The 12,791-nt window shown below is 47.6% G+C and overlaps 1 protein-coding gene across 1 annotated transcript in view; it reads left to right on the top strand.

Annotated features, from left to right (window-relative positions):
* The first annotated feature begins 2,175 nt into the window (after positions 1–2,175).
* The window catches only part of csmd2 (CUB and Sushi multiple domains 2), a 223,431-nt gene continuing 212,815 nt past the window's right edge, over positions 2,176–12,791 (top strand). Inside the window, exon 1 of the mRNA XM_041954696.1 lies at positions 2,176–2,350. Coding sequence (XP_041810630.1) covers positions 2,176–2,350 — 175 coding nt within the window. The remainder of the gene's footprint in view (positions 2,351–12,791) is intronic.

Genomic DNA, 12,791 nt, shown 5'->3' with positions numbered 1-12,791 from the left:
GGATTAATCTGAGGTGGTGTAATTTATCTTGACTGACTCATGTCGGCCCATACATTAAGGTACAGTAGCTCGTGTGTGTGTGTGTGTGTGTGTGTGTGTGTGTGTGTCTGTGTGTCTGTGTGTGTTGGATGGACGCGCCAGTGGTCCAGGCTGTCTTACCGGTGACTCGGTTCGCCGTCGGGAGCAGTCCGGTCTTCGAGCTGCTGTCTCTCATGTGAACTTTGACCTCTGTCGAGCTCCTCCTCGGCCTCCATTGCTCTTCCCCAGATGTTTTTGCAGACGCGGTCAAAGCCGTCACTCGGCACGTGAGGATGGATCCAGGTGGAGCGCGGAAAAGGCGCAAACGCGCCGGCGAACCGTCGTGAGGATCGCGGCGTCCAGCGACCTCGACGCGGCGTCTTCCTCCCTCTCTTGTCCATGGACTCGTCAGTCTTGTCGTTAAAGCGCTCAGTTGTTTGTTTTGATCCAGCTGTGTTTCGAAGTATTGTCTTGGCAGGGTGTCATAGCAACGGGTTGAAATTCGAGAATGATAATTCAACGGTACATTAGACCATTTCAGCAATTCAGCCATTTTTAATTCGACTTTATCTTTTCAATTATTTCCTGTTGGGGCGTTTTTAATGGCGATGGCTGACAAGAAGAAGTTAGATCAGATCTAGTGGTATAGAATTTGTAATAATCATTCTAAGGAATGAATGAATGAATGAAGAGGTCTGTATAGATTGTATAGACATGCTGGGCTGTGCATACATGCCACGAAAACAAACAAACAAAAACAAAAAACAAAACGATGTAATCGCCGTCCGGCGCTGGCGAGGTTCAATTCAGTGACTTTGATTTATGATCTCCGTCGTGTTTGTGTGTGTGGGGTTGAAGGCCGGCGCGCATTTCGTTACCACGACCGTCTCCACGCGCGGCGCATTGCGGAGAGCTAATTACGGCGGTCATATGCAAAAGTGGAAATGACATTCAAATTTACTGGCAAGGGGTTCCGGCCTGTTAAGCATCAATTTCACGTTTAGTGAGCAGGAAGTGGACATCTATGTTAAACTGCCGGGCCATCCGGTGATTGGTCTTAATGGCTGGAGACAATGGCCTCGTTGTGGCCCCCTAAATCTTACCATAACAAATTGAAACAAGGTGGATCTAATGCTTCATATTATTATTATTATTATTATTATTATTATTATTATTATTATTATTATTATTATTGGGGATTTTGATTTTAAGAAATGATGGTTTGTGATTAAAAAGTGGGTTAGTCACATTTTAACTCAATTTATGGGTTCATCACTAGCGAATGGAGTAAGTTAGATGTATCTGCAGGCATATGATGTGCCTGGAGAGGGTACTGAGAGTGGGAGAGAGAGGGAGGGTGTGTGTGAGAGAGAGTGTGTGTGTGTGAGAGGGAGGGAGGGAGAGAGAGAGGCAGAGAGACGCGCAGAGAAGGAGCAGGTCTGCAGTCTGAATCTTGGCGTCGCACAGACCCGAGACGACGCTGTGGCTGAGCGCTGCGATACTGGGGATACACACACACACACACACACACACACGTACCGCATCTCTCTCGCGCCATACAGTGAGATCACTGACTGCACTCCGACGTTGGTCGAGAACTTCTAAAACGAGGCGATTTTTTTCCCTTCTTTCTCGGATCCGGATAACCTCTGTGGCTCTCCACCATCCGTCGCTCGTCCGTTTCGATCTCGGTCCAGTGACGAGTTTAACCGTGGATTATCGGCGCCGCAGATGTTGTTATCAAAGGGAGATAAATTGAAGAGAAGGACAAACAAGTGCTGCGGGACAAACTGAAGGAGGGATCTGGGTTTTTTGGGTTTTTTTGACGCGTGTCTGGTAATATCTACTGCATATGTGGAGCGGTCGAGGGATTTTCGCGATTTTTTACGCGTGGGGGGTAGATCAGTGACCACTTGAATCACGTCTCCCCCTCGGTTTGCCTTCCCTCCTTTTCTCCCCCCTTTTAGGTGTGAAATCTATCTTCTCAGACAGAGACTCTGAACCCCTCGGTGCCCGCATGACATGGTTCAGTCCAGCTGCGAGATCCGAGCCTCCTCCATGCATTGGGATTTTTCTCAGCGCCGACACCGAGTGAATCTCCCCTTTTCGACCAACTGAGAACTATCGTGCCTGCCAGACCTGAGAAACAGCCCTGCCATGACCGCCGCTTCAAACCGGGACGGAGCAACGGGACTTGCGAGGAGAGCGGAATGCGCATGCAGGAGAGGGGACGGAATACGGATTTTTGCTCTAATGAAGGCGGGAGTGCAGGCGCACCATTGGAGCCGGGTGTTGTTCTTATATATGGGGCTACTGGCCGCCTCAGTAAAGGGTAAGTCCTCATCTGTGCAGCTGAAGACATGCAAAATGCAGCAGGCTTGCCCCCCCACTCCACCGCCCACCCTCCCCGATCCCCGACTGAATGCAAATCAGCACTAGCAACACGCACTCATCCCGAAGGCGCATGTAGCCTCAACCTTGCTGCGATGTTCGCTGTGCTCGCACCCGAAGTTATTCATAGAGGAGGGGGTGACTGGCTGGGTGGCTGTTTTGGTGACAGCGGGTCCTCAGGAATGGCAACCGAGCTCGTGTCCATCCTCGCGTCTCGTGAAAGGACTGTGTTCGGTGCTTTATGTGAGGAGATGGGCGGATTGAGTGAGCTGTAGGGTTGTTTAAACAAACCTGTGCGACTGTTGCTTCCCGCAAAAAAAAAAAAAAAAAAAAAGGTCTCAGGTAGGAAGACGAGGCTGTGTTCGGCACGCGCTGCAGGCGTGAGGAAATCAGTTGAGATGGTCAAGCAGGCGGCTGATTATTATGCTGTTCAGAGTCCAGAAGGGTGTGTGTGTGTGTGTGTGTGTGTGTGTGTGTACGCTTGTGCGTGTGCGCGTGCACGTAGAGGGATGCTCTTCTTTCTGACTGTTCCCTGTCAGTTTCCCCACATGCCCCAATAAGCATCAGTGAACAACGTTTTGTGTACAGGTTGTCTCCCTCTATCTGTTTCTGTGTGTGTGTGTGCGCGCGCGCGTGCGTGTTCGGGGGGCACTAATTAACTGACTCTGGGTTTTCTGTCCTTGATTAATTGCAAATGGAAATCTTGCAGCCTGAGCTGGGCATTCAACAGATTATCATTACTATTCATTCACTTTCATGTCTTCGCAACCAAATGTGTGTTCAGAGAGGAGAGACTACTTTACTGATCCATGATTTTATTTATTTATTTTTATTTTTATTATTTTTTTCCCAGTCGTGGGCATTCATCACGGTCAGCTCGTGGCGTTACTTAGAGGCCAGGCTTTTCGGGGAAGAGGCGCAATGATTTTTGCCATCCAGAGCAGGTCCTTTGGCAAAGGAAGCCAGCCGTTTCATCACTGTCTTGGCTCCTCACCACAGAATGGGCACTATTTTTAGCAAAAGCCAAGAATACTGCCACGGCCACAATATGAATTTGACAATGAGTCATGGCTCTGCGCTCGCCCACTCGTACCTTTTGGTTGGACGGCGCATAATCCACGAGTGAGTGGAAACTGGGCACATTTTCAGCATCACCAAAGCGCAGTAGGCCCTGTTGTCTCGTACTGTGTCAGTGCGGCCTGAGCCTTACTGTCGAACAGAAGCGTCCCCCGTTTCACCAAACAACTCCCACTGTTTGGTCAAACTTGTGCCATGCACCACCCAGCTGGTTTTGGTGACATGTAGGTTCATGGCGTTCAGCTCAATCTTTCTGAAACTGACACATCCCTCCCACTTTGCTCTGGAGTAAATCTCATTGCGGCTATATTCGTAGGAGGCTTCTTGTTTTATTTGAGTCCAGGGAGCTTTTATTGCCCACTCTCCTGCCGATTGAGTCGACTTTTTCTGAGCCAGTAAAGCGACTTTAACTTATTGCACATATTTACGAAGAGCAGGGCCAGCCAGACCATTTATCTACCTCCCTGTAACAGCGTTTACTTTAAGCGGTGTCGATAAATATGCTTGAATACCTCGTGCCGGCGCTGTGGTGGTCTGGCGCGTCCCTCGGCGCTGCAGCCACCAGCAATTGCCCCATCCTCCCATTGAGCGGCACCAGAGCCTCACGCTATGCTGAGAGGCGGAGCGGAGAGGGGAGAGGGGACCCGGGGTTCGTGGCGTCTCTCTGCAAGCACACTTGATCAAACCAGAGCGAGACCTGCCCGTTAATGACCAGCGGAGCCTGATACATGCGTGATGCCGCGTGCTGGCCAAATGAGAACGTGCATTTCACTGCATTTCGTTTGATAAGCATCAAAGACGTGTCTCAGGTGTGTTATATCGCTTTAATACCGCCTTAGCTCGTCAACCAGTCTCACTTTACACAAGTTCCAGGCTTGCCTTGTTGCCACGTTATCATCCCCATGGGTCACGCTGACAAAGATAGAGACATGTGAAAGGCTTTTTTTCCTGACAAAGAGCTATTGAAGTGAACAGCGCGCCCTCTCCACGGGATCAAACCCAGCGCTCCCTGTGGACTGGGTGTACAATACGCGGTAATCAACCTCTATTCATTTAGGCGTGCAGAGGAGAGGACGCAGAAGGAGGGGAAGGGAAGAGTAGGCAGATTGAGGATGACGCGCCTTGTCTATGTGGTGCGTTTTTCTCGGCTCTCCACTCCAGCTCGGCCGCTATTAGATGAGTCGTCAGCGGCGCATGAGACAGTCGCTCAGCATGTCCATTTTACACGCAAGATCACGCTCCGCCGTCCTCCGCTCTCAGCCCGCGCTCCCCTTTACGCGGAGGCGCCGCGTTGCGCTCATGATGCAACTTGCAGTAATGTTATGAGGACTGGAGGGCTTGATGCCCCCTTTCCTTTTTATCTCTCCCCCTTCATGACATTCGCTTCTATTCGCGCAGTCATGAGGCTCCCGAAGAAACGACGCGTGCGTCCGCGCGCGCGCAGGAGTCCAAGGGGTGCGCGGACGCGTGCGTTTGAACGCGGGGGGGGAGCCGGGGAGAAAGTCGTTTTTGAAGTTCAGCAAATGAAAAATGACAAACTCTAACGTGAACGTTTTCGTTTTAAAGACCCTCAGGCACACAGAGAGGCCGCGGACCTCTAACCTCTAATTGATGCAGTTTTAATTGGGAACACCTCTTCGGAAACACTGCTGTTGATGATTCAGTCATGAATTATCTAATGGCTAAGCTGCAGACTCGAACGAGTGTGGAATACATTAGTTTGAAAAGGCTTTGTCTCGCACTTTGAGTCCAGGGATGGCGATTGCAGCATCTCCAACGCTCACTGCACGGTGACATGTTCAGCACCCTGGACAGCGAAGGGCGCAGCTGAGCGCGCCGCTCAGCCGGAGTTGTCCTCCCGCTCCGCGGACAGCTCCTCCGGCCAGCGGCCTCAGCAGCTGCGGCTCCTCAGTGGAGGGCGAGCTGGCTCCTCCGCTTGGGACTCCTCCAATGCTTTCATGGCACTGGACCCCGAGTTAAACACAGACTTCAGGCGCCCGTTTGACAAGATCATATCACGAGGTGTCTGCTGTTGCTTTTATGCAGAATTTAGCAACTGTTCCACATTCATGGCATTGTGAGAGTCAATCCTGCCAAAGAACAGCCACGTAGAGGTTCATTGCCATAGTATGTAGAGTTAAAATTGATCATTGACTGGGAGAAAGTGAATCTGTAAAACTGTTCTGAGAGTCATTTTTAAAGCACACATGCCAAACATGACTTAGTTAAAGCTCCTGTCTTCTTTCTTTCTGTGAGTTGACGGGCATTTTAAACTAGTTTCTGACATTTTATCAACATCAGGGAAGCATGTGGATCCCAAAGCCCGCATCATGAGCTGCCATCATGGAGGCACTGTGTTGCATGTTTGATAAACGTTGGCTAAAATGTGTGGAAGCTGAGCTGGGGTTGGCTAACTGGTCTCCTGAACACACTCGAGCGCACGTCCTTACCAACTTAGCAAACACAGAGTCCCGTGTGTGTCCTATTTCCTGTTTGTGTTTTCAGGATGAGCACATGGCCTTCTCACTTCCCTTTTGCTTCTCGCGTCTCTCCCACCTGCCTGCCTGCTACTCTCAATCTCAAATCCTCCACTACCTGCACGCTCCGTTGCGTCGCATCTCCCATCTGCTCTCCACATTCACCACTGAGCAATAACGGGTGGAGTGGGAGCCGAGAAACAGATGACATTATGTATTTACTCAAAACAGAGGAAATGTCTGGGATGCGGAGCAGATGTGGGTTGCGGCGCTGTCGCTCTCTCCCACTTGAGCAAAGGTGAAAGAGCCGTGAAGTGGGAGAGGGAGCGGCGGCCAAGATAAAGATGGAGATTGCAAAGAGGTGGCGCAGGGATGTGAGAAAACAGCAGGACTAGATCTGCTGCGAGGGGGAATGAGAGGCGGAGAGGGGAGCCGACTGGGAGTGGAGGGGCGATAAGCTTACACCAGCTGCGAGATAATCTGAGCCCTGTGTTCCTGGGCCTTTGGACTGATTTTCCTCTCTTTAGCAAATGATGTATTTGGAGAGCTCATTTCCTTATCAGGCATCAAGCAGACTCCTATTTCAACAACTAACAGCGTGTAAGTAAGCTTGTGGGCACGTGTGTGTGTGTGTGTGTGTGTGTGTGTGTGTGTGTGTGTGTGTGTGTGTTTGGATGAGTCTGGATGAGTCTGTGAGTTGCCACCCCCATTCATTCTGGGATGATTAGACTAAAGTGTTGACAAGCAGGTCATTAGCTCGCTCAAAAAGGGCCACTGGACAGACACGGTGTGTGTGTGTGTGTGTGTGTGTGTGTGTTTGTGCGTGTCCATGCACAGGTGTGTGTGGGCGCACGTGCACGTGAGGCAGCTCTCAGATGATGCAAATGCTCCGCCGTCACGAGCTCCCTCATTTCCCCACCTGCCCGCCGATGTGTCATCCCGCTCCTCTCCCTCTGCGTCTCCCCCGTCGTACCTTCACCTCCTGTCCCCCCTCCATCCATCCCACCGCCTCCCCCCTTCCTTCCTCCATCCTCCTCTCTGGTGATTCACACTGTCATCTGTCTCCAGATGGCCAGAGCTCTGTCAGTGTGCTTCGTCACACTGATCGCAGCCGCACGGTGACTCACTAACACACACACACACACACACACACACACACACACACACATGCACACTAATTCATGCACACTTGCAGACCCCCCCCACCCCCACCCCCCATGAAAAAAAAAAATCTAAATGCATTCATGCAGCCATTCACCAGTGTACACAGCTTCATTGACAATCACACACATGCACACACACTCACACACACACACACACACAGAAACTGGACTATTAGACCGTATGAACTTATATCCAGATGCACTTTACAGAATATCTTGATTAAACTGGCCCTCAATTGGATGAAGAGGGACATCCAATTAATTTCGGTACAATTCAATCGCTTCCTCTGCTATTTCATCTATTAAACACTTAAAAATGGTATTCGAGTTCGATTTTATTGCCACAGTAAAATACCTTGCCTTCATTACACATCATGCGCATTCAAACCAAAGCATTTGCATGTATATATCTGGGGGCTCTGGTTGTAAAGTCAATAGTTCAAATCTGACATAATCAGAGTAAAACCTGGCAGAAAACAAATGAGAAATATTCATTTCCTTCAAATGTGACTCTCGACATGTCCCTGAGCACGGCGGTAAATTAATAAATGCATTTTTTGGCTGCTTTGCTTATCCGGGGGAATATAAATGTAGCACTTTACTACTGCTCTGTTCTGGCAGCGCTTCACATTCATAACATTCCTGCAAGCTTTTCCGTGAAGCTGCGGTCTTCTGCCGTTAGCAGCTCGGCTCCGTTAGAGACGCTGGATGGTGGATGGAGAGGTTATGGCGAAGCGCCTTTCTCAAGAACAAGTTAGCAATGGATCCTGGGAAGGAGGTGGTCCTCATTTCTCTTTTCTGACCCACATTTCCCCTGTAGAAGACAGTGGGACAGCTTGGTGGTACCGGGCTGCTCTCAGATGCAACTACTGCAACCGCCGAACTGCTGCGAGGCCAGACATGTGCACAGTACACTCAGTCACTCGTCCCTGGATAACTACAGGTGAAAATAAATAAATAGATAAAAACCCAGCGCTTACGTGAGCTCTCTGAGCCATAGCAGAGAAGTCTCAATCTTGATTCCAATTTCCTTGTTCCTGTTATTATCAGACATGGGAATTGGCTTCAGCTACAGTAAATCCCCACAAAGTGAGAGACAGATGTAGATGCCCTGTCTGTCTTGTATAGACACAAAGCTCAGGCAGCGGTTTCTTTAGCTTCCTGATTTACACTGTCCTTATCAGATATCAGTGATCCCACAGATTGAAGATTAGATCCTGGGCAGGAGGTATCTTGTCCTTGTCCTTGTCTTCTTTTTTTTTTTCCTTTCCTGTACCGCTGCTCTCTCTGTTCAACGTATGGGCAATCTGTCAGTGGTCTTTTTCTGGGAAGGAGGCAGAGTCATCACAAGGAGAGAGTCAGCGAGTGTGTGTCTGTCTTGCATTCCTCCACATGTGAGGTCCATTATGAGTTTAGCATCTTGCAGCATCTTGACTTACTGATGTCATTCATATCTTTATGGCTCTGTGCAGTAAATACAGCTACAGCTTGCAGCTGGTTATCTTAGCTAAGCTTCAAGACTGCAAACAGGGGGAGACGGTTAGCCTGGCTGTCAGAAAGGGGAAAAAACCCACCTTGCAGCACATCTTAATGTCACTAATTAGCACATTACATCTCATTACTTTATTCTGTACAAAAAAAAAAAAAAAAAAACCCACAGAGTGAAAAGGTCAAGCTGTGGTTTTGTGGTGGATTTAGCCTAGGACTATGTTTTGGGCTGGCGCAATAACTTCCTTGAATCTAAACACCTACCCAACAACAAGAAATCTCTCTCTCGACAAGATAGCCAGGAACCGTATTCCCCCAAATAATAATAAAACAAATCCAGAGGGTATTTGTCGCTATAATGTTGCGAGGCTCTCAAGTGTCGATCTAACGTCAGACTAAAGTGTGTCTGGTTAGAGTTAATCACCCTCAGAGTGTCTGATGTCTAGACCAGCTTAACCTAAAGCTACAGCAGCTGCCCGCTGGCTCATGTTACATGTTTTGCTGCCACAGAGAAAATAAATGCCTAATGAATGGAAATGAGTGTTTCCTCTCGTCTTTACCACAGAAATGGACAGAATTACATGTCAAGCAGTCAAGAAATACAGTGTTACAGAAAGGTCTGAAATGTCAGAAATCTGTTACTTTATTAATGGTATTCGGGAACACAGAGGCAAATATTTATTATTATTTATTTAGCAGCTTTGTTTGGATTTTTGTGCAAATATGATGCAACCTTGTGCCTGAAACACATAAGAAAATGATTTAAGGCTGTTGGCTTTCGGCTTTGATTAACACATACATAGCCAATGCAAATCTAATCCATAATTTATTTTGTCCGCTCTCAGTGAGGGATCCTTCATGAGGTTTCTTCCATTATTTTTCCAGGTTTTCCTTATCCGAATCGAGGGTCTAAGGATAGAGGGTGTCATCTGCTGTAGAGATTGTAAATCCCCTGGAGGCACATTTTTGAAATTGGGCTATATAAATAACATTGACTTGACTTCATTCTGTCAGCAGTGTGGAAATGCAGCATGCAAAGGCAATATCTTCTTTCATTTAAAAGAAATTCTGGTCCATTTCAATGATGCATGCAGCCCCATTAATTATGATGGCGGTCCACAGTGGACACTTGAGCCTTCCTGGGGTCAGCTAGGACCTGAGTTGAAAGGTAAAAGTGTACTACAGTAAGCTGAAGTGAGGCTGATTGATCATCCGCAGCTCATCCATCTCTCAGTGATAGATGGAAAAGTCCTGCTGGGACAGTCATGACCTGACCTTTGGATCCGTGCTTCCTCTTGGGTTTAATATTCAATCCTCAGAGGGGATCAAATGTCCATGAATGCCCACTGACTAACACACACATAGATCAACATGGATATCCATCTCATACATTTAACACATCCATAATTGCATTACACCACCCCCTGTTGCTGCTATTAATTGGTCCAGAAAGTGTAGTTTTCGCCGATTTCTGGTGCAGTTTGAGTGCAAATACACGGCAGGATGTAACCAAGATTGGCTCCTCAGCGTAGGTTCAGTCTAACATAACTCAAAGAGACCAGCTGTCACATGTGAAGAGAATGAAAATGAGGTGATAATTGACTTTCACTGTTTCGCACATTAATGTCACACGTAATTGTGCTTTTTCTCCCCATACGTACAAGGGAGGCTGGAAGGGAAAAGTGAAATCGTTTGTGGCATGTGCTCAATGCGTGTACAATATGAGAGTGTGTGCATTTGGCTGCACTGCACGGGCGTGTGTGTGTGCGTTGCTGCGTGCATGTGCGAGATGAAGTGTTAAGGCGGACTCAAACAATAATAAATAATTGAGGAGAGGGATTTGTCTTCATGTGTTCTCCTGTTTTCTTGTTGTCATGGGAACAACATACAGCTTCTGTGACAGGAGCAGTGAATGAGGCTCTTTGAAATGCACTTCTCTCGCGCCTCTTGTTTATTTATTTATTTATTTTTACTCATCTTTTAATCATCAATATGTAACCAAGCTGGGAAGTTAGAGATGCGTGGAAATAAAGACAGATGTGGATTTCACTGTCAGATGAGCAGATTTACTGGCACAAGACTGAAACAAGATATATGTATATAAAAAAAAAAAAAAAATTAATGCGATTAATTAAATGGAGTGTCTATTTGTGGGGGTTGTGGTGGATGAATGGGTCAAGCAAATGTTTTAAAAGACTTAGATGAGTCATTTATGTTTTAGTTTTCAGTCACAGTTTGGTTAGACAACGAAGCTACTTGGTTAGGTTTAGGAAACAATCATGGTTTAGATGCAGATAGCATCTGTCATAACTTATCTGTACATTTACACAAAAAACAAAAAGTTGCTAAGACACAGATGGACCTCATGGCATTGGGCCAGCTGAGGGGGGATGACAGAACCCTGCCCTACAATTGTGCACAACCAAGCAAAACACAAACCAAAGGGAAGTGAATGTGCAATTACCACCACCATGCAGGCCGAGGAAGGCCACGCTCATTCATCAGGCACTCTGTGAGCTCTACAAGCAAAGCCCTATTATAGAAAGGGTTAAAAAACAATTAAAAAAACCCCCCAAAAGCAAGCAGGAAGTTAAAACAAATGCCCAAATTCTAAAGACAAGATACCTATTCCATATAAAAGAAAAGAAAAGAAAGTTAAAAGAAAGAGAGGCTCAGGCAAAACAGCAGTGGAAGGTTCCAACCAAATGAATGAAGACAATGCTGTTCAGTGAATGACTTGCATGTGATTTAGCATTTTTTCGATGCCAACTCATGTCAGATCCAATGTTCTCAAGCACTCTGTCTAAGCAGGCACACACGAAGGATATTTTAAAGCCATAAAAAACACTGGCAATTAGAAACTTCAAAAACTATACAAAACCTTTCATCTGTCATGTGATTATTTATTAATTTATTTCATGTTGCAGAAGCTGTTCCAGAGCTGCGTTCCAAATCACACACTTTTCCTTTTGTTTTTAGTCGGCCCTGCAGCTGCCCTCACAAAGTATGTACTGTTGCATGCAGTGTTTATACAAACTTTGACCCTCCGGCCCATGTACATCCGTTGCAGTCCAGAGCGCGAAACTGAATGTATTAATTCTACATACAAGTCGCACAGAATATGCAGTACTTACACTTGAATGCGCTGTCATCTGTCATCATGGCCTCAGTCCTCTGTCAGTGAGTTGTCATCTGTCCGCGCCCTCTCGACGGCTCAGTCGACGTGTCGTGTGATCTTCGGCTGAACAGAGGATTGTGGGTCAGAGTAGCCAGAAAAGCATGCTGGCTTCCATGCTGCAAAGCACGACCAGATACAGTACAGTAGGATATCCTGGTGCTTCTGCTGTACTGCATTTGACATATAGGTATTAGGACGTACTAAATCCTTTTCTGACATACTAACTAGTATGGTAGTATGGGTATTGGAACGCAGCCCAGGGCAGACAATGAGAAAGCGCCTGGGCTGAGTGCTGCGTTCAAGTGCTGTGTCTCTTTCACAGAAACACATGCACGCGCACGCTCAAACGTGAAAACACGCCGGCAAACACACACATGCATTTCCCCAGGCATCTAGCCTCGCTGTGTTTTGTGTGGGAGGCCCGTTTTTATCAGTGCTGAATAAACTCCCCCACAAGGATGGGGGTCTTTCTGAAAGGGAAGAACATCAACCGTAACATGCCTTCGACTCGGAATGGGCTATTCTCTATTGATCACCTTGAAGCCGCGGTGCGTGGGTTGAGGAGCGGCGTTGTTCACATCAATGCTAACTTACAATCAGGCTATTTCAATGTATCGACAAGAAAGGAAGCATTGAGGAAAATAACACGATGAAGAAGCGATAGCATCTCTGTTAAATCAGTGTTTGAACTGGGCAGAAAGCTTAGTGTGGAGTTTTAGGGATGTGTGTGGGTGGCTTTTTTTGGGGGGGGGTGGGTGCGCGGGCTGCAGGTCTTTTTGGCTGGCATGATAATACTGCTGGTTAAATATGACCCAGCTGGAAGGAACTGCCTGGCTCCCCCCTTCTCCCCCTCTCGGTGTGAGAGAACACATGCTCCATTGTGCCTCTTTTGCCAGCCCTGATAACAGCCAGCAACGTGTGCATGCACTCACGCGAGGGTGCATTTCTGCATGCGCGCCTCGTCCGCGCCTTAGCATGCAGCCACTTTCTCCGACGCCG

Source organism: Chelmon rostratus, chromosome 16 (assembly GCF_017976325.1).
Source record: "Chelmon rostratus isolate fCheRos1 chromosome 16, fCheRos1.pri, whole genome shotgun sequence".
NCBI lineage: Eukaryota > Metazoa > Chordata > Actinopteri > Chaetodontiformes > Chaetodontidae > Chelmon > Chelmon rostratus.
The sequence above is the reverse complement of the archived record's forward strand: the minus strand, read 5'-3'. Positions and strand labels throughout refer to the sequence as shown.